We start from the raw sequence: 27,516 nt of genomic DNA, 5'->3' as shown, positions 1-27,516 counted from the left end.
GGTGAGTTTGAGCCCCACATTGGTCATGGAGATTACTTAAAAAATAAAGTGTTACTGGAATAAGTGAGTGACTTGCAGATCTGAGTAACAAGATGATGTATAACACATAGCTATGATGATGATTTTGTTTCCTGCAGGTATGGCAGGTTTCCGAGGAGAGGCAAATCAACGTGTGCTCACAGTTGGACTGGAAACGCTCCCTCGCTGTCCATCTTTGGTATTTGCTTCCACCGACAGCCTCCATTTCCAGGGCACTCAGCATGTACGAAGAAGCATTTCAGGTATTTGTGTCCAGTAGAGCCAACCAAGTGTCATGGGGGGCATTCTCATTTTGCCAGAAAAGTACTGCAGAGAAAAAATCCATCAAGTTACACTTCATAATACTTTTTCTTAACTCCTTTTTTTGAAAGGACTCTAAAATTGAAATGGACCCAGGAAATCTGATGGGAAACTTTCCTTTTCTCCTGCCTCTAGACCGGGTTACTTTTAAACTTCTCCAAGTGTCTGCTTCTACTTTATTTAGTATGATGTTTCCACAGTTGACTCTTTCTTTTCTTTCTTTTTTTTATAATTTTAATTTTATTTTTTTAATTTACATCCAAATTAGTGTATAGTGCAACAATTTCAGTAGATTCCTTAATGCCCCTTACCATTTAGCCTATCTCCACTCCCACACCTCCTCCAGTAACTCTGTCTGTTCTCCATGAGTCTCTTATACTTTGTCCCCCTCTCTGCTTTTATATTATTTTTACTACCCTTCCCTTATGTTCAACTGTTTTGTATCTTAAAGTCCTCACGTGAGTGAAGTCATATGATATTTGTCTTTCTCTGACTAATTTCACTTAGCATAATACCCTCCAGTTCCATCCACGTAGTTGCAAATGGCAAGAGTTCATTCTTTTTGATTGCCAAGTAGTACTCCATTGTATATATATATATATATATATATACCACATCTTCTTTATCCATTCATCCACCAATGGACATTTGGGCTCTTTCCATACTTTGGCTATTGTCAATAGCGCTGCTATAAACGTTGAGGGGCATGTGCCCCTTCGACACAGCATATGTGTATCCCTTGGACAAATACCTCGTAGTGCAATTGCTGGGTCGTAGGGTAGTTCTATTTTTAATTTTGTGAGGAACCTCCATACTGTTTTCTGGAGTAGCTGCACCAGCTTGCATTCCCATCCACAGTTGACTTTCTTAAAGCTGTTTTCCTGCCCCCAGATGAGAGAGGGTTTTTCTTTATTCCTAATGCTGTCTTATTCCTTTGGGAATTCCTTGAGATACAGCCCAACCTCAAGTTGGTATAGTTCTAAATCACCAGACCTGAAAAATTTGCCTCTGAATATCATCATATTTCATATGCCTTGACAGTGTTGGAGTTAAAATATTATTAATGTTTTTATATATTTTTTTAATGTTTATTTACTTATTTTGAGAGGGAGCACGCGAACAGGAGTGGGGCAGAGAGAAGGGGAGAGAGAATCCCAAGCAGCCTCCACACTGTCAATGCAGAGCTCTACTTGAGACTTGAACCCATGAACCGTGAGATCATGACCTGAGCCAAAACCAAGAGTCGGACTCTTAACTGACTGCACCACCCAGGCAGGCACCCCATTATTAATGTTTTTAAAGCCATAATTTCTTCAGCTTTTTTTTCTTACTGCCCATGTTTATTGTCTTTGATAAACATGTCAGGAGAAAGAGAACACTAAAGAAACTGAATGTAATAAGAATTGTGACAAGAAAGGTAGGAGGATTAGTGAGAGCTATCCAAAGTCTTTGATAGTCCCTTGAAGACAGGGGGGCTATGTCACCACTCAAAATTAAGTTTAAGATCCTTGACACATTCCATTAGGGTGTTACTATCCTTAAATTTTTTTTTCTTAATGTGTATTCATTTTTGAGAGAGAGCACAAGCGGGGGTGAGGCAGAGAGAGAGGGAGACACATAATCCAGAGCAGGCTCTAGGGTCTGAGCTGTCAGCACAGAGCCTAACTTGGGGTTCAAACTCATGAACTGCGAGATCATAACCTGAGCCAAAAGTCAGACGCTTAACCAACTGAGCCACCCAGGCGTCCCAGGGTGTCATCATTCTTAATACATGTGTGTAAGTAGTATAATTGAGACAGGATCACATCTAATGAAACACAGTAGCAGCTGATGTACTGTTGTATCAAATTCTTCCCTTCAGAATTCTTCTGAGGCTGAGAGTTATGCCTGCTCCCCACTTCCTTCATACCTAGAAGGCTCTGGCTGTGTGATAGAGGAGGAGAAAAACTCACAGAGACCACTTCAAGATGTCTGCTTTCACCTTCTAAAACTCTACAGTGACAGGTAAGTCAGAGAGCCACTCATGATAGTCACTTGAGGGCTTAATCAGCCCTAGGAAGTTCTATCCTGAATCTTTTCCTTTTGATGTGAGGCCAAATTGCCTAAGTTTGTATAAATTAACAAAGTATAATTTATAGTAGTTGAATGCAAAAAACATTGGAACTAGAATTAGAAATCTAAAAATTAATCAACTTTAAGAAGATACAATTTACAAATAATGAAGTGTTCATTTTAACATAATGTAACTGTCATCACAATCAAGATAATAATTACATTAACCCCAAAAAGTTCCCTCATGCCCCTTTGCAATCAATCCCCAACATCCAGACAACGAACTGAGTTTTTGTTACGATAAATTTTGCTCTTCTAGAATTTTATATAATTGGGATCATTCTGTTATCTTTTCACTCATATAATGGTTTTGAGATTTATCTATGTTAATGTGTGTGTTAGAAGGATTTTTGTTGCATAATTTATTTATTTGTGGATGGATAGTTTTTCTTGATTTGGGTTATTATGAATAAAGATGCCATGAACATTTATATCCATAAGTATTCACATAATTTTACATTCCCACTAAGATCTCTGGGTGCTCCATATCCTCTTCAAAATTTGGTATTGTCAAGGCACCTGGGTGGCCCAGTGGGTTAAGTGTTCCAACTTTTGATTTGGGCTGAGGTCATGATCTCTCAGTTCGTGAGATCAAGCCCCACATCAGGCTCTGTCTCTCTCTCTCTCTCTCTCTCTCTCTCTCTCTCTCTCAGAATAAATAAATAAACTTAAATTTTTTTTCTTGTGAGTTTTTTAAAGTTTTTTTTGTTTGTTCGTTTTTATGAGAGAGAACGGGGTGACGCAGAGGGGCAGAGAGAGAATGCCAAGCTTTGCACCCTCAGCATGAAACCTGATGCAGGGCCCACAGGGCCCAATCCATGAATGGACCTGAATTGAAATAAAGAGTCAGATGCTTAACTGACTGAGCAACCCAAGCACCCCTGGTATTGTTATTTTTTTTAATTTTGCCATTTTGGTGGGTATATAGTGGCATCTCATTATGTGTGTGTTGTTATTGATGTTTGTTTTTGTTTTGTTTCTGAGAGAAAGTGGAAGTGGGAGAGGGGAGAGAGAGAATCTTAAGCAGTCTCCAAACCCAGCTCTGGAGCCTGACCCTGACCCTGATGCAGGGCTCCATCTCACCACTGTGAGATTATGACCTGAGCCAAAATCAAGGCTTGGATGCTTTAACCAGCTGAGCCACGCAGATGCCCCAGTGTTGTTTTTAAACAAGAAACAGTAGTTTATTTATCCTCCAGCAGTATATAAACACTTGCTATTATTATAGATAATCAGTTAATTAAAACTCTCTCAGCAGACCTATCTTGGCACACATGCTCAGAAACACTACAGGATTTTTTTTCCGTCACAACTAATCACTCATATCTCATTTCAATTCATTAAATACTTTTAGGTATTAGGTGAGTAACTGTGTTAGAGGATCATATAGGTTTATATTGTGGTAAAATAGAAATAACTGAAGTAGTGCTTTAATTTGCATTTCCCTAGTGACTAATGATTTTGAGCATTTTTTTCATGTGCTTATTTACCGTCTATATATTTTATTGCTAAAGTATCTCTTCACATTTTTTTTTGCCTGTTTTTTAAAAGAGTTCCTGTATTGCAATATTTCTTTATATATTCTGGATATTAGTCCTTTATCATTAATTTTTTTTAATCATCCTAATATAAAGGCTTGTTTTTTCATTTTCTTTTTCTTCATTTTGAGAGAGAGAGTGTGCACACACATGTACCTACATGAGCAGGGGTGGGGGAGAGAGAGATGGAGAGAGAATGCCAAGCAGGCTCTGCATTGTCAGCACAGAGCGCAATACGGAGCTCGATCTCACAAACCATGAGATCATGACCTGAGCCAAAATCAAAAGTCAGACACTTAACCGACTGAGCCACTCTGCGCCCATCATTTTCTTAATAAAATGAAGAGCAGAAGTTTTCCATTTTTATTAAGTTTAAAGTTTTTAAACTATAAAATAAGGGTGCCTGGGTGGCTCAGTTGGTTAAGCATCCAACTTCGGCTCAGACTATGATTGCACAACTCGTGGATTCAAGCCCCGCATCGGGCTGTGTGCTGACAACTCAAAATCTGCTTCAGATTCTGTGTCTCCCTCTCTCTCTGACCCTCCCCCACTCAATGCTCTGTCTCTCAAAAAATAAACAGGCGCCTGGGTGGCTCAGCTGGTTGAGCGACTGACTTCGGCTCAGGTCATGATCTCACGGTTTGTGGGTTCGAGCCCCGCATCAGGCTCTGTGCGGGAGCCTGGAGCCTGCTTTGGATTCTGTGTCTCCCCCTCTGTCTGCCCCTCCCCCGCTCATGCTCTGTCTCTCTCTGTCTCAGAAATAAACATTAAAAAATTAAAAAATAAACACTAAAAAAATTTTAAACTATGAAATCAACTTCTTTACTAGGCTGTTGAGGCTTTCTGCTTATTCTTGAGTCAGTTTTGATCATTTGCTTCTTCTAAGGAATTTGTTTCATTGAAGTCACCAAGTTTATTGGCATAAAGTTATTCATGACATTTTTCCTTATTAACCTTTTAAACTGTATGTATGATCTGTGTCTCTCTCCTGCTTGATGTTGGTAATATGTGTCTTTTCTCTTTTTTTTTCTTGATAGTCTACTAGCTTTTGGTTTTACTGCTTATTTCTATTACGTGTCCAGTTCAAAATGAATCAGAAACCTAAATTTCAAACTTAAAGCAGAAAACAAACCAGAAAATCTTTACAACTGTGAGTTAGGCAAAGATTTTTTTGACACTAAATATACAGTCTGTAGAGGAAAAAAATGGTAAACTGGACTTCAGCAAAATTAAAAACTGCTAGTCACTGGGGGCGCCTGGGCGGCTCAGTCCATTGAGCGTCCAGCTGTTGGTTTTGGCTCAGGTCATGATCTCACGGTTCATGAGATTGAGCCCCGTGTTGGGTTCTGTGCTGGCAGTGCAGAGTCTGCTTGGGATATTTTCTCTCTCTCTCTCTCTCTCTCTCTCTCTCTCTCTCTCTCTCTCTCTCTCTCTCCTCCCCCCTTCCTGCTTATGCGCACGCACACACATTTTCTCCCTTTGTCTCTCTCAAACATAAAATAAATAAACTTTTTAAAAAAACTGCTAGTGTTCATTTTCATAAGAGAATGAAAAGACAAGCCACAGATTGGAGGAAGATACTTGCAATTCATATATCTGATAAAGAACTTGTATCCGGATCATATAAAGAACTCTTAAAACTCTGTAATAGTAGGGATGCCTGGGTGGCTCAGTCAGTTAAGCATCTGACTCTTGATTTTGGCTCAGGTCATGATCCCAGTGTCTTGGGATCAAGCCCCACATCAGGCTCCGCATTGGGTGTGGAGCCTGCTTGGGATTGATTCTCTCAGACTCTCTCTCTCTCTCTCTCTCTCTCTCTCTCTCTCTCTCTCTCTGTCTCTCAAGTAAATAAATAAGCAAATAAATAAATAAAACAATAAGAACCTCAATAATAACACAATTTTAAAACAACCCAATTTTTAAAATAGGCAAGATATTTAAACAGTTCCTTTACCAAAGAAGACCTGGATGTCAAGCACACGAAAAAATGTTCAGCATCAGTAGCTAACAGGGAAATGCAAGTTAAAACCATCATGGGATACCACTACCCACCTATTAGAATGACTGGAAATTAAAAAGATGTACACTACCCAGTGTTGTCATAGATGTGGAGCAACTGGAATTCTCATACACTGCTGGTAAAAATGTAAAATGACATTGGCACTGTGGTAAACAATTTGGCTTAAAAAGTTAGACGTACCTGCATGCATATGGTCCAGTCATGCCACTCCTAGGCATTAACCCAAAAGTAATGAAAACATGTTTGTATACAGATGTTTATAGCAGTTTTGTTTATAATGGTCCAGACCTGGAAACAAGCCAAATTTCCACCAACAGCTGAATAGGTAAACAAGATGTGGTATACTTATGTAATGGAATGCTACTTAGCAATCGATACACATAATTAGCATAGTGAATCGCAGGATAATTTTACTTGGTTTTGGAAGAGGTGAGACAAAAAAGTACCTGGAAGCATACCTACTCTATGACTCTAATCTATATAAAATTCTGGAAAATGCAAACTGATTAATCACAGAAAGCTGGTTGCCCAGGAAGAGAGGGTGTAAGGAGAGGCAGGAAGAGAGGGTGTAAGGAGAGGCAGGAAGAGAGGGATTACAAAGGGGCATAAAGAAATTTTTGGAGGTGATGAGTGTGTTATCTTGACCTTGGTGGTAAATTCGCAGTGTGTGCATATATTGAAACTTAATGAAAATTGTGCATTTTAAATATGTTATGTTTACTGTATGTCAGTTTTTTTTTTATGTCAAAAAAAGAAAAAGAAGGATATCTCAAGGTGCCAGAAATAGAGAAACCAGCGCCAGAAGGAGATAGTAAACCTTGTTCTCAGTAAAGATAGAATTGCTGTGGACTAAGACCTTACATAAAAGCCACACTCTGTCCTTCACAAATAGTCTAATATACACTGTCCAATATAATAGCTGCTATTCACATATGAATATATAAGTAAAACTTAAAATTAAGTTATTTATAGTATCCACATTTCAAGTGTCTGATAGGCACCTGTATTGACTATTGGCTATCATTGATCAGGACAGATTACAGAGCATTTCCATCATCCCACAAAGTTCAGTTTGACAACACTGGTCTAGAAAAATTCTGTTCATTACCTGAGAAGTGTTAAAAAGTTATAAAATGTCTGGATCTTAGGTGAAAAGGAAAATTATTGATTGGTAGTCTAAGCTCTAAAACTTAGAAGCATGAGATTTTACTTTCTACTATTCTTATGGTCTGGAATTGCAAGCTAAGAACTTTACACATTAACTAGTCTAGGACCATTGAAATCTTTGGGCTCCCAGCAGAAGAAAAGGTAAAAGTCTGTATAGGGACACTTTAGAAACCCAGGACACCTGAATGTCCTTATATAAAAAATACTCCCCACTGTAGACAAAATCAGAGGCAAAAATTATAAACCATAGAAGGAAATAACCATTATGAAGACTAGTTAGCTGTTGGAGAGTTAGCACTCTGACAGCTCCATATAATAGAGAAGTTTGAAAGATCCTAAGATAACTATGTGTTTTAAATGGTTAAGAAAGGTATCAACACTAAAGCAAAGGAATGAAGAGTAAGAGTTATGAAGACTCTGTGTACCAGGACAATAAATATCTAGGCCAAACAAATACCAGCATACCTGTCAGATCCCACAGCCACAGAAGAGGAGCTGCCTTCATTTTTGGTAGGCTCTGTAATCTGGCTGAACCTAGAAGTAGATTGATACAGCACAATCTCAGAAGGAGACCATGTGGTCTATAACGCTTCTGTTCTAGGGTGCCTGCCTTTATTATCTCCTAAGCCATAGCCAGAACAGTTGATTTGTTCAGTGCAGGTGGTCTGCTGCCTTGATGTGGTAACACTCCGCACATTCTCCTTTGCAGACATTATGATCTCAACCAGCTGTTGGAGCCTCGAAGCGTAACAGCAGATCCTTTGGATTACCGCCTAAGCTGGCACTTGTGGGAGGTGCTGCGGGCTCTTAACTATACTCATCTCTCAGACCAGTGTGAGGGTGTGCTGCAGGCCAGTTTTGCTGGCCAACTGGAAAGTGAGGGCCTCTGGGAGTGGGCCATCTTTGTCTTCCTGCATATTGACAACTCAAGGTGAGTGAGATGTCATGAACCCACGAGGTACACCTAGGGCTACAGGGGCAAAGAATCAGTCTCTTAGGGTTTAATTCATTAAGTAAGCGTCTAGAATGTATTTTCGGTCCAGCCTTGTGATAAACCTTAAGACCGTTCAGTCCACAGCTGTCTCTGTATTCACGTGAACAAGTTAGAAGTGAGACTGTCTTGAGTTTAGTGCCAAATAATGCTGTTTCTCAGGAGAGATCTCTGTGAACTGCAGTGATCATGGAAAACTTTAGACAAGAACAGGAAATAATTAAGTAGAAGAGGAAGGGTATATCCACATGGGGCAACCCATTAACACAGACATAGATTCAGTTGAATGTGGCATGTTTAGGTATGCAGAAATAATACTTGCTGAGCTGCCTCAGTGGATCTGTGAAGTGATATAATCAGTTGGCAGGGAGCGCCCCTGACTTTTTCTCTCTGTTGCCTTTCTCCCTCTCTGGCCTTCCCTTGCCATCCACCCACGCCTACCCCTCAAGTTTGGTAGCATCATATTTACCAATATATCCTTACTTAGGTGTGTTAGGATTTGGTTCTCTATCCTGAAATCGCCTTTTCCCCATGGTGTGAATGAGATAAATTGATGGAGATTTTTTTTCTGTTAATGGTAGTAGCATGGCATTACACTAGTAATAAAAACATTTATATAGTACTTTGTTGCATAGTACTTTTATATGGATATACACTCTGTTGTAAATACTTTATATCAAAATTAGTGCTCATAATGACTTTATAAGGTAACACTCTTACAATCTCTGTTTTACAGATGAGCAGCCCAAGGCAGGGAGAGAGTAACTTTTGCTCAAGGTCACATAGCTAGTAAATGGCAGTCTTCCAACTCAAGACATCCAGAGTCTGTGCTCTTAATCATTATGCTGCATTAACTGTCATGTGATACAGTGTGAAAAGGAGTTGAGTTTTGTAGTCAGACTTGCCTCAGTTCTAGATCCATCATGTACTCACTTTGACCTGGAGTAAAGCTTACTCTTTATCTATAAAATCATAATATTAATCTGTATCTAATCAAAGGTGGTTGTGGGATTAAAGGAGGAAAAGTTAGGGCACCTGGCTGACTTAGCCAAGTGTGTGACTCTTGATCTTCATTTGGGTCATGAGTTTGAGCCCCATGATGGGCATTGAGATTGCTTAATTCAATTTTTTTTTTTTTTTACAGAAAGAGAGTAGAAGTATAAAGCATCTAGCACAGCCTTCCCTTAAAGGAATTTCTCCTCTTCTCCCTTACCAGGAAGCAAAATTATTTCATGCTTTTCCTTTGAGTTTATTTAAATAAATTCATGGGGAATTTCAGAGTTAAAAGTCTGGCTAATAAAACTGATGATTCAGAGTAGGCTCAAGCAGATCCTATTTCTGTTTATTTATTTAATTTATTCAAGTTATCTCTGTATCCAATATGGGGCTCAAACTCACCACCCCCTACTGAGCCAGCCAGGTGCCCCTGATAAAGAATTTTTAAAAGAAACAGTTAAGATGAGATTGGGGGGTCCTCGAAAAGCCTTGAAAGGTGTTGAGAAAAGAATCTAAAATGAGAATACTTGTTTTGATTTGAAATTTAAATGGCTGGTCCTTTGGCCCAGATAGATAAGGACTCTAAGGGGACTTGAGGTCAGAAAGAATGAGGGTAGCCTAAATCTAGAGGTAGAGAGAAATGAATTAGGAAAGTTGGTAGTTTTGAAGGGGAAAAAAAAGCAAACAAGGACCTGGAAGAGGCCTTACCTTTAAAAACTACTTCGTTTACTTGTACTGACCGTATGGGAGAAAAGGAAGGAAGAAGGTTGGGAATGAACTGCAAACAACTGCTCTGTGCAGAATAGCATTCTCCTATCCTAGTCCTTGATCTCCTGTTACAAGAAAGAAAATAAGGAAAAGAAAGGGAAAGCCTTTTCTTAGCCCTAGACAACCTTCCCTAGAGTATTAGTTTTCAGACTTTTTTGATCATGAAAATATAACGTGCTTAGATACTATTTCATTTAAAAAATAAATGTAGATATGGTGACTTTTTTTTTTTTTAAGTGAAGTTTGAAGTCCAGTAAGGGTTAAGACTTGCAGTTTGAGAGACTATCCCATGGATCACTCTGCGTTGTCTGAGGCAGTCTTCTCCATCAATGAAGATAGAATTTATTCAGCATTGTCTTTCTTCTTGCAGCGTGCGTGAGAATGCTGTTCGAGAGCTGCTTACCCGGCACTGCCAACTATTGGAGACCCCTGAGTCTTGGGCTAAGGAGACTTTCCTGACCCAAAAGCTTTGTGTGCCTGCTGAGTGGATTAATGAGGCCAAAGCAGTGAGAGCACACATGGAATCTGACAAGCATTTGGAGGCCCTCTATTTGTTTAAAGCTGGACACTGGAACCGCTGCCACAAACTCATCATCAGGCACTTAGCTTCTGGTGAGTCCTTCTAGGGCCCGTGTCTCCTGAAATTACCCCAAATTCTTCCAGTCTCTGAATGCCATGATTAGTCTGGCCAGAGATGATATTCTCTATGGGACTTTGAGGTCTTGCATCAGATTACACTTTGCAAGAGTTCTCTGTGCAGAGGAAACGTGGCCTGGAGGGGCTAGAGGGATAGGTTGACAGCAATATTGTTACGTCACCATTTGCCAAGGATATGCTTGATATGCATGAATTATGTTAAACTCTTCGTGTACTTAGGGAATTTTATTCACCAAAATTAAAAGAGATATTATAACTAATACCATAGAAATACAAAGGATCATTAGAGACTACTGTGAACAGGTACATACCAACAAATTGGACAATCTTGAAGAATTGGATAAATTCCTAGAAACATATAGCCTTCTAAGACTGAATCATGAAGAAATAGAAAATCTGAACAGACCAGTTACTAGTAAAACAGATTGAATTGGTAATCAAAAAAACTCCCTTGGGGTGCCTGGGTGGCTTGGTCGGTTAAGCGTCCGACTTCGGCTCAGGTCATGATCTCACGGTCCGTGAGTTCGAGCCCCGCGTCAGGCTCTGTGCTGACAGCTCAGAGCCTGGAGCCTTTTTCAGATTCTGTTTCTCCCTCTCTCTCTGCCCCTCCCCTGTTCATGCTCTGTTGTCTGTCTCTGTCTCAAAAATAAATAAATGTTAAAAAATTAAAAAAAAAAAAAAACTCCCTACAAATAAAAGTCCTGGACCAGATGGCTTCACTAGTGAATTCTACCTAACATAGAATTAATACCAATCCTTCTCAAACTCTTCCAAAAAATAGAAGAGGGGAGAATACTTCCAAACTCATTTTATAAGGTCAGCATTATCCCAATATCAAACCAGACAAGGATATCATAAGAAAAACCATATTGGTACAGACCAATATTCCTGATGAACATAGATGTAAAAATTCTCAGCATATTATTAGCAAACTGAATTCAGCAATACATTAAAAGGATTATACACCATGATCAAATGGGATTTATAACAGGGATGGTTTAACCAAACAGTGTGATACACCATATTAATAAAATGAAAGATAAAAACCCTATGATCGTCTCAAGAGATGCAGGAAAAGTATTTGACAAATTCAGCATCCATTTATGATAAAAACTAGTTGGCATAGAAGGAGCATACCTCAATAATAAAGGCCATATATGACAAACCCACAGCTAACATCATATTCAATGGTGAAAAGCTTTCAGCTTTTCCTGTAAGATCAGGAAGAAGACAAGGATGCCCACTTTCACCACATTTGTTCAACATAATATTGGAAGTCCTAGTCAGAGCAGTTAGTCAAGAAAAATAAATAAGAGGCATCCAAACTGGAAAGGAAGAAGTAAAACTGTATTGTTTGCAGATGACATGATGATTATATATGTCAGAAAACCCTGACATATGTCAGTCTTCAGAAAACCCTGAAGACTCCACCAAAAAAACTCTTGGAATAAATGAATTCAGTAAATTGCAGGATACAAAATCAATATATAGAAATCTGTTGCAATTCCATATACTAATAATGAACTATCAGAGAAATTAAGAAAACAATCCTATTTTCAATTGCATCTAAAAGAATAAAATACCTAGGAATAAATTTAACCAAAGAGATCAAAGACCTATACCCTAAAAACTATGACAGTGATTAAAGGAAATTAAAGACACAAAGAAATGGAAAGATATTCCATGCTTGTGGATTGGAAGAATTGATATTGTTAAAATATCAATCTACTAAAACAGTCTACAGATTCAGTGCAATTTCTGCCAAAATTCCAGTGGCATTTTTCACAAAAGTAGAACAAACAACTCTAAAATATGCGTGGAACCACAAAAGACCTCCAGTAGCCAAAGTGATCTTGAGAACGAAGAACAAAGCTGGAGACATCACACTCCCTGATTTCAAATTCAGTTACAAAGCTGTAAGAAACTAAAACAGTATGGTATAGGCCTGAAAACAGACACATACATCATTGGAACAGAGTAGAGAGACCAGGGGGTGCCTGGGTGGCTCAGTCGATTAAGTGTCCGCTCCTGATTTCAACTCAGGTCATGATCCCACATTCATGAGTTCAAGCCCCATGTTGGGCTCTGCTTAGAATTCTCTTCCCCGCCCCTCCCCTCTCTGCTTGTGCTCTCTGTGTCTTAAATCTAAAAAATAAACTTTAAAATCAAGAGTAGAAAGCCCAGAAATAAACCCACACGTATGTGGTCAATTAATTTATGACAAAAGAGCCAAGAATATACAGTCTTCAATAAATGGCATTGGGAAGACTGGACAGCCATATGCAAAATAATGAAACTGGACCATCGTCTTACACTATATACAAAAGTTAACTCAAAATGGATAAAGACTTGAACTGTAAGACCTGAAGGCATAAAACTAGGAGAAAACATAGGTAGTAAGCTCCTTGACATCCATCTTGATGATGATTTTTTTTTTTTTTTTTTTTGGATGTGACACCAAAAGCAAAGGCAACAAAAGCAGAAATAAATGGGACTACATCAAGCTAAAAGCAGCACCCGAGTGGCTCAGTCAGTTGGGTGTCTGACTTCAGCTCAGGTCATGATCTCGTGGTTTGTGAGTTCAAGCCCTGCTTCAGGCTGTGTGCTGACAGCTCAGAACCTGGAGCCTGCTTCAGATTCTGTGTCTCCCTCTCTCTCTGCCCCTCCCCTGCTGACGCTCTGTCTCTCAAAAATAAATAAATGTTTAAAAAAAAAATTTAAAGAACTCCTAAAAATAACCAAAAAAACCTGATTGAAAAATAGGCAGAGGAAAATGCCTGGGTGGCTCAGTCGGTTGAGCATCTGACTACAGCTCAGGTCATGATCTCACGGTTCGTGAGTTCGAGCCCCACGTCAGGCTCTGTGCTGACAGCTCGGAGCCTAGAACCTGCTTTGGATTCTGTGTCTCCCTCTCGGTTTCTCCCCTGCTCGCTCGTGTTCTCTCTCTCTCTCTCAAAAATAAGTAAAGATTAAAAAATTAAAAAAAAAAATAGGTAGAGTATCGAGTAGACATTTTCCTAAATAAGATATATATAGATGGCTCACAGTTACATGAAATGATGTGTGCCACTAATCAGAAATGCATATCAAAACCACAGTGAGATACCACTTCATCCCTGTTAAAATTGCTGTTGTCAAAAAAAAAAAAATAAGGCTAGTGAGGATGTGGAGAAAAGGGAACCCTTGTGCACTGTTAGCGGACATGTAAATTGGTGCAGCCGCTATGGAAAACAATATGGAGGTTCCTCAGAAAATTAAGAATAGGGGCACCTGGGCCCCTCAGTCTGTTAAGCATTCAGCTTTGGCTCAGGTCATGATCTCGCAGTTTGTGAGTTCAAGCCCCACATCGGGCTCTGTGCTGACAGTCCAGGGCCTTGGAGCTTACTTCAGATTCTGTGTCTCCCCCTCTCTCTGCCTCACCCCACTCACAAGCAAGAGAGTCTCTTGCTCTCTCAAAAAGTAAATAAAATAAACATTGGGGTGCCTGGGTGGTCGAGTCAGTTAAGCATTCAACTTCGGCTAGGGTCAGGATCTCACGATTTATGAGTTCGGGTCCATGTCAGGCTCTGTGCTGACAGCTCAGAGCCTGGAAGGCTGCTTCGGATTCTGTCTCCTCCTCTCTCTGCCCCTCCCCCACTTGTGCTCGGTCTCTCTCTGTCTCTCAAAAATAAATAAATGTAAAAACAATTTTTTAAATAAAAAAGTAAATAAACATTAAAAAAGAAAAAAGAAAAGAAAGTTAAAAATAGAACTACCTACCATATGATTCAGTCATTCCATTTCCAGGTAGCTATCCAAAAGAAAAAATGAAAACACAACTCGAAAAGATACATGAAACTCCATATTCATTGCAGCATTATTTACAGTAGCCAAGATAGGGAAACAACCTAAGTGTCTATCAGTGGATGGATAACGAAAACTGTGTGTCTGTGTGTGTGTGTGTGTGTGTGTGTGTGTGTGCGTGTGTGTGTGTATTGTATATATAGGCAATGGATTATTATTCAGCCATAAATAAGAATGAAATCTTAGTATTTGCAACAATATGGATGGACCTCAAGGCATTATGCTAAGTCAGAGAAAGACAAATACTGCATGATATCACATTATATGGGGAATCTTTAAAATAAGAAAAAAATAAAAAGGCTTATAGATACAGAGAACAGATTGGTGGTTGCCAGAGAGGTGGGAGGTGGAAGTGGGCAAAATGAATAAGGGAGTCAAAAGGTACAAACTTCCAATTATAAAATAAATAAGTCATGAGGATGAAATACACAGCATGGCAACCATAGTTAATAATACTGTGTTGCATATTTGCAAGTTGCTAATAATAGAGGGGGAGCCAGGCTGACTCAGTCAGTGGAGCATGCAACTCTTGGTCTTGGGGTTGTGAGTTCAAGCCCCACGATGGGTGTAGAGGTTACTTAGAAATAAAATCTTTAAAAAAAAGAAAGTTGCTAATAGAGTAAATCTTAAAAGTTCTCGTCAGAAGAAAAAAATAATTCTGTATGGTAACATAACCAGACATTGTGGTTGATCGTTTTGCGATATATGCAAGTATTGAATTGTTATGTTGTGTATCTGAAACTAACATAATGTTATAAGTCAATTATGTCTCAAGAAAGAAAACAGAGGGGTGCCTGGGTGGCTCAGTTGGTTAAGCATCCGACTCTTGATTTCAGCTCAGGTCATGATCTCACAGTTTCGTGAGTTCTAGCCCCATGTCAGACTCTGCACTGACAGCGCAGAGCCTGCTTGAGATTCTCCCTTCCTCTCTGCCCCTCCCTGGCTCATACCCTCTTCTTCTCAAAAATAAATAATAAATTAAAGAAAAAAAAAAGAAGAAAAAGGAAACAGAAAAAAACACCCAGATGTCTCTGTTTGGGGAACTGAAGCAAGAACTTTTACACATTTTTCTTTGGAGAATTTCAGGATATCTACTTGAAATATCTATGCAATTCTCTAGTTTGACCCAACATTATTTCCCCTTCCTTCCTGTTTTGGATTTCTATCATATCCTCTGTGTACTTTTGAGAACCTATACTTGTGCAGACATAGTGCTTAATATTTTGTTTCTTCAGATGCCATCATTAATGAGAACTATGACTACCTGAAGGGGTTCTTGGAAGACCTGGCCCCTCCAGAGCGCAGCAGCCTAATCCAGGACTGGGAAACATCAGGACTTGTTTACTTGGACTATATTCAGGTCATGGAGATGCTTCACCAGATACAGCAGGTACCTGAGTCTTTGAACTACTGCTTGGTTTTCCTTTTCCCTGGCCGTTAAAGCCACAGAGACCTCAAAAGGCCTGAGCGACCACTTGAAAAACTTAATGGCAAAGATAGAATGGTCAGTGCAAAAGGGATGTTTTGATGAGACTAATTTGCTGTAATCACTATGACAGCTGTATCAAAACTTAAAAAAAAACTTCTGTTTTGTACTTATTACCAGTGGTACGTACAGTAGACATGCCCGAGGCTTGTCCATAGTCTCCCCTTGTCTAGCCCTAGTTTGAGTGAACAACTCAGGGATAAGAGAGATAGGAAGGTCAGAGATTTGGTGAAGGTAGTTTCATACATCATTTGGCATGTTTAAAATTGCAAATATTAACAGTTTTTTTAGTCTTCATTAAAATGTATTGGGGTCAGTCTTGATAAGATCATAAGAGAGACCTCCATTGCTTATAGCACAAAGACCAAACTCTGGAATATAGAATTAAAGCCCATATAAAGGCTTTTACCTTTCACTCCTGCTTATTCCTACTAGTGTTACCCCCACATTCCAGATGCCACCTTCTCTAATCACACTAAATTACTCATGGATTTTCCAGCAGAATTTGTTTTATTTCACTCTTGAGCACACATACATTCATCCTTTAAGATCTGCATTGCTGGGGGCACCTGGGTGGCTCAGTCAGTTAAGCATCTGACTCTTGGTTTCTGCTCAGGTCATGATCTCCTGGTTCCTGGGATGGAGCCCTCCCTACATGGGGCTGTGTGGTCACGGCACAGAGCCTGCTTGGGATTTTCTGTCTCCCTCTACCTCTATGCCCATAGCCCCCTCTCTCTCAAAATAACCTTAAAAAAAAAAAAATCTACATTGCTGTAAGCTCTACTTTGTTCTCGTTTTCCCCAAGAAATGTTTATTGCACTTTATTTTTTACTACCAAAGCACTTGGTACATTAGTCTACTAACTTTATTTTAGTTACTTATCTACATCTGTCTTGCAGTTATCATGAGCACCTTTTGGGGAGATCTTCTTTAAGATTAAAGGTAATAGAACATAGAGGTTAAGAATCGAGTTCTAGAGCCAAACTGTTAGATTCAATTAATGGTTCTCTCACTCATTAGCTATGTGACCTTAAGCAAATAAGTTAATGGCACAGATTATCATAGATATCTGACAGTTGTCACAAAGCTTAAACAAAATACACTGTGTTTTAGCAGACTACTTTATATATACTAAGTGCTTAGTAATTATTATCTGTTACCCTTATCAGAATCCCCACTACTAGCATAGTGCCTGGCACATAATATGCATAACTTATTTGCTACATGTTTAAGATGGATTAAGAGCATCATCCCTAAATTATCACTGAAGAAAACTCTTTTCTAGTTGAACATTAATACTTTAACACAATCTAGTTATTGAGAACTTACTATGTCCCAAGCACTGGTGGATTTGGGGTATATGAAGGTAAGCAGTAGTGTATGTTTTACCCTTACCAAAGTAATAATTTTGTTGAGGAAGATATTTCCAGGTAAACCAACAGTTACTGTAGAATGATACGTGTAAGGATTAAGCACAGAGTATCTTACAGCAACACATAAATTGAGTACCTAACCCAGTCTGAGGGTTATAGTAAGGCTTTCTAGAAGTGAGTCTCATTTCTTTCAGATGAAAAAGAAGGATGGGTGGGACAGAATGCTTTAGCAGAGAGAATAGCGTAAGTATGAGTCTAGAGATCAGAGAGATCATAGTGCTTCCAGTGAACTTTTAATAAGAATAAGTATTGGTGTGTGGAGTGGAAAGGGAAACCGTGTAGGTGTAGTAAAATCACAAAATCTCTCACCTGGACTGCTGTAGTAGACACCTAATTGGCCTCCCTGCTTCTACACTTGTTCCTTTACAATTTATTTCCACACAGCAACCAAAGTGATCCCCTTTTTTTTTTTTTAATTTTTATTTTAACGTTTATTTATTTTGAGAGTGAATGAGTGGAGGAGGCACAGAGAAAGAGAATCCCAAGCAGGCCTCAGCGCTGTCAGCACAAAGCCCAATGCAGGGCTCAATCTCCTGACCAGGAGATCATGATCTGAACTGAAATCAAGAGTCAGATGCTTAACTGGCTAAGCCACCCAGGTGCCCCAGAGTGATCTAATATACAAATCATATAATCTCACTCTAAAATCATTCCAGGGGCTTGTCATTTCACTTAAAATAAAGTGCTCCTTAGGAAGTCTTAAAAGCTCTGCATGAATAATTCTTACCTTTTTCGTGCCATGGACCTCCTTGACAGTCTGGTAAAGCCCATGGATGGCTGTCTAATGTGTTTTGTTGCAAAAATTTGGATACATGGGATTACAAAAGAAACCAGTTATGTTAAAATATAGTTACCAAAATATTAAGAACTTATAGTAAGTAATAAGTGCTTTATTAAGATCTTAAATAACAAGCTCAGCAGTGGATCTTCTAACTACTCTAATTTTGAAATACTACATTTAAAAATCACTAACAACTGTAATGTAATATGAAAATAGCTGTGATTTCTGCTGATGACAAAGTCACAGTTATTGCTTGACATCCACATTAATAATTAAATGCTAATTTTTAGTAAAAAAAAATTTTAGTAAAAATTTTTCCCAGTCCAAGTTCACAGACTTTCAAAATTCTAAGGACCCCAGTTATGATCCACTGGTATATAAAACCTCTCCAGTTTTATCTTTTTCTATTCTCCTCTTTAAACTCTGCATTTTAAACTGCTTTTTTTTTTTTTTTTGTGGGTAATCAACAAAGGGTTTTATTTATTTATTTATTTTTATATATGAAATTTATTGTCAAATTGGTTTCCATACAACACCCAGTGCTAATCCCAAAAGGTGCCCTCTTCAATACCCATCACCCACCCTCTCCTCCCTCCCACCCCCCATCAACCCTCAGTTTGTTCTCAGTTTTTAACAGTCTCTTATGCTTTGGCTCTCTCCCACTCTAACCTCTTTTTTTTTTTTTTCTTTTTCCCCCTCCCCCCTGGGTTCCTGTTAAGTTTCTCAGGATCCACATAAGAGTGAAACCATATGGTATCTGTCTTTCTCTGTATGGCTTATTTCACTTAGCATCACACTCTCCAGTTCCATCCACGTTGCTACAAAAGGCCATATTTCATTTTTTCTCATTGCCGCGTAGTACTCCATTGTGTATATAAACCACAATTTCTTTATCCATTCATCAGTTGATGGACATTTAGGCTCTTTCCATACTTTGGCTATTGTTGAGAGTGCTGCTATGAACATTGGGGTACAAGTGCCCCTATGCATCAGTACTCCTGTATCCCTTGGATAAATTCCTAGCAGTGCTATTGCTGGGTCATAGGGTAGGTCTATTTTTAATTTTCTGAGGAACCTCCACACTGCTTTCCAGAGCGGCTGCACCAATTTGCATTCCCACCAACAGTGCAAGAGGGTTCCCGTTTCTCCACATCCTCTCCAGCATCTGTAGTCTCCTGATTTGTTCATTTTGGCCACTCTGACTGGCGTGAGGTGATATCTGAGTGTGGTTTTGATTTGTATTTCCCTGATAAGGAGCGGCGCTGAACATCTTTTCATGTGCCTGTTGGCCATCCGGATGTCTTCTTTAGAGAAGTGTCTATTCATGTTTTCTGCCCATTTCTTCACTGGGTTATTTGTTTTTCGGGTGTGGAGTTTGGTGAGCTCTTTATAGATTTTGGATTCTAGCCCTTTGTCCGATATGTCATTTGTAAATATCTTTTCCCATTCCATTGGTTGCCTTTTAGTTTTGTTGGTTGTTTCCTTTGCTGTGCAGAAGCTTTTTATCTTCATAAGGTCCCAGTAATTCACTTTTACTTTTAATTCCCTTGCCTTTGGGGATGTGTCGAGTAAGAGATTGCTATGGCTGAGGTCAGAGAGGTTCTCCTCTAAGGTTTTGATGTTAAACTGCTTTTAAACTCTGCACCCAGGTACCTGGATAGCGCTCAGTTGGTTGAGTGTCTGACTTCAGCTCAGGGCATGATCTCGCAGTTCATGAGTTTGAGCCCTGTGTTGGGCTCTGTGCTGGTAGCTAGGAACCTGGAACTTGCTTCGGATTCTGTGTCTCCCTCTTTCTGCCCCTCCCCCCACTTGCTGTCTTTCTCAAAAATAGACATTAAAAAAAAATTTTTTTTAACTGCATTTTACCATTCTTTGCATTCCCATCTTGTAGTTTTAGCTGTTCTCTTGGCCTAGAAAGCTTGACCCTCTCGTTATTAAGGTCTCTAGTTAGATATGACCTTCCTCAAGGAAGCCTTTCCTGATCCCCCAATCTGAAGTAGCCATCCGGTTTTTCTACCACATTACCCTCTTTGAATCATCTGCATAGCTTATGATTCTTTAAGATTTATTTCCAACGGTTTCTTTATTTTCTATGAATTTCTTGAGAGCAAAGACCTCATTTTATTTACCACCTTTAAAAGTCCAGTTGAAGACTGGATTATTTTATTTTATTTTATTTTATTTTTTTTTAAACTTTTTAACGTTTATTTATTTTTGAGAGAGAGAGGCAGAGCGTGAGCAGGGGAGGGGAGAGAGAGGGAGACACAGAATCCGAAGCAGGCTCCAGGCTCTGAGCTGTAAGCACAGAGCCCGACGCGGGGCTCGAACCCACGGACCGTGAGATCATGACCTGAGCCGAAGTCAGACACTCAACTGACTGAGCCACCCAGGTGCCCCGAAGACTGGATTATTTTAGATAAAAAAGTACTTGTAGAGGTGTTAAATGGTAGATTCTGCAAAGCCCAAAAATAGAATCAATGAGAGAGATACTTCGTGGAAGGGTTGAAGGAGCATTTGGTGAAGGAGGAGGTATTAGTATAGTTAATGTAAGAGTTTGAGAGAGGAGGGCTAACCAAGATGCTGCTGGAAAGTATTCAGAACATAATAAAGAATAAAAAATACAGGGTTCCTGGCTGGCTGAGTTGGAAGAGCATGCAACTCTTGATCTCAGGGTCATGAGTTGGAGCCCCACACTGGGGGTAGAGATTTCTTAAATAAATGAACTAAAAAAAAATTTTTTTTTTAAAGAATAAAAATACAGGGGTTCCTGAGTGGCTCAGTTGGTTAAGCAATTGACTTCGGCCCAGGTCATGATCACCCGGTTCTTGGGTTCAAGCCCCACATTGGGCTCTCTGCTGACAGCTCAGAGCCTGGAGCCTGCTTCAGACTCTGAATTTCCCTCTCTGTCTTCCCCTCCCCTGCTCACGCTCTGTCTCTTTCCGTCTCTCAAAAATAAATAAACGTTAACAAAAATAAAAAGAGTAAAAATACAGACTTGCTTTTTAGAAAGGTCACTCTGGCTACCAGATAGATGGTAGGGAAAAGGATGTAATGGGGATGACTGAAGATAGTGATCAAGGTCTTAAGTAATGATAACCTCAGCTAGGGTAAGTAGCCCTGGAAAGGGGAGTGGAAAATTGGAATATTAAGCTAAAGATTTAGTAATCATGAGCACATTAATCATAATTGAAGCCATAGGAATGGATCGCGACACATAGAGGGCATACAGTGAGAAGAGGGCCCTGTGGTATTTTAGAGAGGGTTGTGAACTTGGAGTTAGGATACCTAAATTAAATACTAGTTTGGGCTCCACTTTTTACTTACTGTGCATTCTTAAGAAGTCATACAATTTCGGGGCGCCTGGGTGGCGCAGTCGGTTGAGCGTCCGACTTCAGCCAGGTCACGATCTCGCGGTCCGTGAGTTCGAGCCCCGCATCGGGCTCTGGGCTGATGGCTCGGAGCCTGGAGCCTGTTTCCGATTCTGTGTCTCCCTCTCTCTCTGCCCCTCCCCCGTTCATGCTCTGTCTCTCTCTGTCCCAAAAAATAAACGTTGAAAAAAAAAAAAAATTTATAAAAAGAAGTCATACAATTTCTCTGAGCCCAGATTTATCTGTATTTTTGGTGCCATGTTAAAGTTTGCTAGTTAAAATGGTTCATGAATGCTAATCTCCAGACTTGCCCAATCTGGGGCTCTATGTACTATATGTTACTTTCCTCTGGTGGATTACTGCTGAGGTTGCGCCTTGTCCCGCGGGTTTTCTCTGTTGTTTCAGAGCATTGCATAGTCAGTCTATGGATAGAATTGGGTGAGGGGACCTCCTCTTGGCCTAACTGGTTTCTCTGCTTCTTTGTAGATGGATTGCTCGGTTTATGAGATGGAGCAGTTACACACCAAAGTGACCTCACTGTGCAACCGCATACAGCAGATCCAGTGTTACAATGCCAAGGATCGCCTGGCCCAGTCAGGTAAGCCTCCATCCTTTCCCTGCTTCCTGCCTGCATATTTCCTGTCTTTATGATTATTATACCTCTGCCCTGATGTCCTCCCTTCCCACCCCTCATCCTTGGTCCCCACTCAATTTTTTTTCTCTCCAGACATGGCCAAACGTGTAGCCAACCTGCTGCGGGTGGTATGGAGCCTTCGGCATGCCCCTGATGCAACCTCCGACTCAACGCCAGACCCTCAGCGAGTCCCTTTGCGTCTCTTGGCTCCCCATGTTGGCCGACTCCCCATGCCTGAGGACTATGCCTTGGAGGAACTGCGTGGTCTCACACAGTCCTACCTGCGAGAATTGACTGTTGGAAGCCAGTGAACCCCAAGTTCCTCCCAACACACTCACATGCTCATTCACACTCACCACACAAAGATCCTTTGCATTGAGTTGATTGGCACTGTTTGCCATTCTCTTGGTTAGCTGTGGAATCCATCCTGTTTTCCTGCTGCCCCAAGCAGCAGCCTCCATTTGTTCAGGGCTTTTCTTAATACTGAACAAAACGTAAGGGCTTTTGGAACCCAAAAAGGAGTCAAGCCTCTTTTTACCATCCTTAAAAAACCGTTCTTTTTTTATTTTATTTTTTTTTCTTTTGAAAAATGATCAATAAAACACCTTTGGCAGAATTCCCCCCCAGAGAACCAGGGAATCCTTTTCCACTCTCAGCCATTCTGGATCTTGTGGCCCTCCATGCCAGCCTGCTACCCTACTCCTACCTCAGCCCTTTTATACTAGGACAAATGTGTTAATCAAAGACTGTCCTTCCTTAACAGATGAACTATCCACACAAGGAAGGAGAATCTGTCTCTTAAGTAGGTTGATGACTTAACACTGTTTTAGAGTCCAAAGAGGGTTGGACTGAGTTAGGAAGCAGTAACAGGGTCTTTCTGACTCATTTAGGGTAGAAGTCAGTGCCTGCCGCGGAGGGATGAATCTTCAAGGCTTGTTTGTTCTGCCTTGAATGTTGCATGAACACCAAACCTTTCCTGCTACCATGTGCAGGAACTCTTAGTCACAGACCCCATGTCTCTGGGAAGCTCCAGAACTCAGTTTGATCCCTGGTTTTCAGTCATCTTGCTAGGCCTCCATTCTGGATTTCCCTGAAGAGTTTGGATAAAACATGGCAGGTTGGGTAGCCCTCCTCATCCTTTCTCTTCTAGCCCAAAGCATTTCCTACCCATTGTCTACAGTCCTAGAACATAAAACCATTACTGAGGCAGGCAAGGAGCTTGGCTTTAGGGGCTTTAGTGGAGGGCCTTTGCTACACTGCTGCCAGCTATGGGGAGTCCCAGGTAAAGACCTGTGACAGCTGGTATTAGGTCTGTCACAGACAACATGGCCACCTCTAGGTCTTTATGCATGAAGATTATGTAAAGGTTTTTATTAAAAAGTATATATATATATATATATAAATAAATGATCTAGATTATTTTCTTCTTTTTCTGAAGCTACTTTTCTTAAAAAAAATAAATAAAATGAAATGTTTATAGCATTCCTGCTATTGGCCTTTTCCCTTTGTGTTTTTTGAGCCTTCTTACCCCAAGGAGCTTTATAGTAGCCTCAGTTGATCTGCAGTCTAAACGGAGATGGGGCATGGGTTAAAGAAAGAACAATCAAAGGCTAAATTTATGAGCAAATTTAGGGGTGAGTGGGTTGAGATTATTAATCCTGTTTATATAAAAATATTTATAAGCATTTTTTTATGTGCTTGGATTCCCAGTGAGGGATCAGGGAAGAGTCTCATTGCCTTTAGGGTTCAAAGCCTCCTGGCTTTTCTGCTCTGGAGGTTTTGTTTGTTTTTAAAACTTGGATCATACTCATGTTCCATTGTGTAATGGGGTTAATGATCTTTTATATTGCTGCTAAACAGACCTGTTTTGCAGAGGGAGCAAATGGGTCTGATGAGTACTATTTGTGGTGGGGTGGAGGTTGTTTGTTTGTTTGTTGGTCTGTTAAACTGAAGGTGTCAGCAAATTCCAATTAGGATTAGGCCAAAGACACTGGGACATGGAGGAATTTGGAATTTGGAGCTAAAGCAGAGTAGGTCTGGGGCTTCCCTTTAATTTAGACCCGCAAGGACAAGGGTAACTCAGCTGGGAATCTCCGTTACTGACTGTGAACCTGAGTCACAGCATTACTGGGCTTCTAGCAAAGAATTCCTGTTCTGGTTTCCTTGTGAGAGAGGTGTTGTGTGAAAAGTATATGTGCCTTAGAAATGGTTAGCCTTTAGAAGTGTTAAAGAATTGTGAATATGTGCAGTGTTTCCTCTTAGGACAAGTATTTCATATCCATGTATTTTTTGAAGGCTGTATGTCAGATGTTTATCATAGCAGCTATGTTACATCACAGACAACAGACTTACAGTTCAAAGTGAATGATAAGATGAAGCTCTTCTACATTTCAAAACTCCATGTTAAGTTTCTCAAAAACATAAAAACAGGAATCAGTTTTCTCAAAACTCTTAACAAAGAGTTATGGAATCTGCAACCTCATATAATACCTAAAATAAGTGTATTTCCTTGGCAGAATGCTGAAGTCAAAGTCAGGAAAGGTCTGGAGATTAAATGTTGGATTAGCCAAACCAAGGCCTGCAGGAGCTGCTCTTTTCAGATGCAGTAGTAGACTCAGCTGCTACTTTGTATTAACTGAAAATTACTTGAGATTTTTTGTTTTTCAAAAAACCAGCTCTTCAACTTATCAATTTTACCAAAGTTCTGTATTGTAATACAGTAAAACCTTGGATTACAAGTAACTTGTTCTGCGAGTGTCCCACAAGACAATCAAACATTTCTAATAAATTTTAACTGGATAAACGAGTGACGTCTTGCAATATGAGTAGTATGTGATGCTGAACGTCACATCACAACTGAGCCAGTGGTTTTCTTTCTCCTCTCTCAGTGGGATTGTGGGTGATCACCCCCCATGCTTGGATGCTCAGTCTCAGGCCATGGTGTTTGGCAGAAATCAGTAATTTTTCAGAACGTTGTAAGGTGCCCACAACTGGCATTAGTGTATTTTTTGTCACTGCAAAGCACCTATGGACACTGCTTTGCTTTTCCATACAAGAGTAAGCTTAGGAATGCTTCGCTTCATTCTAGGTCAGGTTGCCTGCAGATAGAGACCCTTGCCTCTGCTGCCTTATTGCCAGTTATATTAAATACAGTAGACAGGAGTTTGTTAACACTGTACTGTAGTTAATATCCGCGAGAATGTATACAACGGCAATGGTACAGAAAAAGATGCCATTAACCCAATAGATAGTAGTGATTCTGTTAGTGCTAGTGAAAGTCACCCTAACAATCGTCCTCTCATCTCCCTCACACCACCCACAAAGGTTTTCAAAGGTAAGTACAGGTGGGTTTGGGTTTTTTTTGTATTTTCTTATATCACAGTATTGTTATCATTTTATATGAATATTTTTGGGTTGTGGAACAAATCATCTGAGTTTCCATTATTTCTTATGGGGGAATTCGCTTTGATATACAAGTGCTTTGGATTACAAGCATGTTTCCGGAATGAATTATGCTCACAAACCAAGGTTTTACTGTATATTGATTTCTGCTTTAAACCTTCATTTCTTATGTTTTCCTGAGGGTTTTTTATTAACCTATTACTGTAGAGATTTTCACCTATGCAAGAGTAAGATGCTGTCATGAATCTACATGCAACATTTGTCAAAATCCTTTCCTCTTTACCTCCATTATATTCTGCCCATCCCACAATGGTATTTCTAAGGTAGATCATCATTTCCTCAATACCTAAGAATTTATAACAAGTAAATTTTTATAAACATAATCACAACACCTTTGTCACACCTAACAAAATTAATAATTCCTAGATAGGAACTGACATCCACTGCATTTTCAAATTTTCCCAGCTGTCTCAAAGGTCAAGTTTTACTGTTGAATTGTTTGAATTAGGATCTCAATAGGGTCCATACTTTGCATTTGGTTGATAAATCTCAAGTATCCTATTATCAACTCTCTTCCCCCTCTTTTTTTTTTTTTTTTTTAATGTCCTTTATTTGTTGAAGTAGGTGGATCATTTGTCCATTAGGGTTTTTTGTTGTTGTTTCCATGATTTATATTATTTATTTTTTTAATTTACATCCAAGTTAGCATATTGTGCAACAGTGATTTCAGGAGTAGATATCTTAATGCCCCTTACCCATTTAGACCATCCCCCCTCCCGCAGCCCCTCCAGTAACCCTCTGATTGTCCTCCATATTTAAGAATCTCTTATGTTTTGTGCCCCTCCCTGTTTTTATATTATTTTTGCTTCCCTTCCCTTATGTTCATCTGTTTTGTCTCTTAAAGTCCTCATAGGAGTGAAGTCATATGATATTTTTCTCCGTCTAATTTCACTTAGCATAATACCCTCTAGTTCTATCCACGTAGTTGCAAATGACAGGATTTCATTCTTTTTGATTGCCGAGTAATACTCCATTGCACATATATACAACATCTTTATCCATTCATCCATCAGTGGACATTTGGGCTCTTTCCATACTTTGGCTATTGTTGATAGTGCTGCTGTAAACATTGGGGTGCATGTGCCCTTCGAAACAGCACACCTGTATCCCTTGGATAAATACCTAGTAGTGCAATTGCTGGGTCATAAGGTAGTTCTATTTTTAATTTTTTGAGGAACCTCCATACTGTTTTCCAGAGTGGCTGCACCAGTTTGCATTCCCATTAGCAGTGCAAAAGAGATCCTCTTTCTCCACATCCTCGCCAACATCTGTTGTTGCCTGAGTTGTTAATGTTAGCCATTCTGACAGGTGTGAGGTGGTATCTCAGTGTGGTTTTGATTTGTATTTCCCTGATGATGAGTGATGTTGAGTATTTTTTCGTGTGTCGGTTGGCCATCTGGATATCATCTTTGGAGAAGTGTCTGTTCATGTCTTTTGCCCATTTCTTCACTGGATTATTTGTTTTTTGGGTGTTGAGTTTGATAAGTTCTTTATAGATTTTGGATACTAACCCTTTATCTGATATGTCGTTTGCAAATATCTTCTCCTATTCTGTTGGTTGCCTTTTAGTTTTGCTGATTGTTTACTTTGCTGTGCAGAAGCTTTTTATTTTGGTCCCAATAGTTCATTTTTGACTTTGTTTCCCTTGCTTTGGGAGACATGTTGAGTAAGAAGTTTCTGTGGCCAAGGTCAAAGAGGTTTTTGCCTGCTTTCTCCTCGAGGATGTTGATGGCTTCCTGTCTTACATTTAGGTCTTTCATCCATTTTGAGTTTATTTTTGTGTATGGTGTAAGGAAGGGGTTGAGGTTCATTTTCTGCATGTCGCTGTCCAGTTTTCCCAGCACCACTTGCTGAAGAGACTATTTTTATTCCATTGGATATTCTTTCCTGCTTTGTCAAAGATTAGTTGGCCATACATTTG

The 27,516-nt window shown here is 39.7% G+C and overlaps 1 protein-coding gene across 8 annotated transcripts in view; it reads left to right on the top strand.

The window, feature by feature from the left end:
- The window catches only part of NUP98 (nucleoporin 98 and 96 precursor), a 118,819-nt gene extending 96,070 nt beyond the window's left edge, over positions 1-22,749 (top strand). For 7 of the 8 annotated variants that reach the window (XM_045038799.1, XM_011286593.4, XM_011286592.4 and 4 more), the window contains 7 exons: positions 138-281; positions 2,201-2,343; positions 7,886-8,107; positions 10,302-10,543; positions 15,667-15,821; positions 21,986-22,097; positions 22,227-22,749. In XM_045038799.1, coding sequence (XP_044894734.1) covers positions 138-281; positions 2,201-2,343; positions 7,886-8,107; positions 10,302-10,543; positions 15,667-15,821; positions 21,986-22,097; positions 22,227-22,444 — 1,236 coding nt within the window. In that variant the 3' untranslated portion in view covers positions 22,445-22,749. Of the gene's footprint in view, positions 1-137; positions 282-2,200; positions 2,344-7,885; positions 8,108-10,301; positions 10,544-15,666; positions 15,822-16,816; positions 16,841-21,985; positions 22,098-22,226 lie in introns of those variants that run through there. The other variant, XM_023239472.2, reaches the window with a different exon arrangement.
- The last annotated feature ends 4,767 nt before the right edge of the window (positions 22,750-27,516 follow it).

The sequence above is a fragment of the Felis catus genome, chromosome D1 (genome assembly GCF_018350175.1).
Source record: "Felis catus isolate Fca126 chromosome D1, F.catus_Fca126_mat1.0, whole genome shotgun sequence".
Classification (NCBI taxonomy): Eukaryota; Metazoa; Chordata; class Mammalia; order Carnivora; family Felidae; genus Felis; species Felis catus.
The sequence above is the reverse complement of the archived record's forward strand: the minus strand, read 5'-3'. Positions and strand labels throughout refer to the sequence as shown.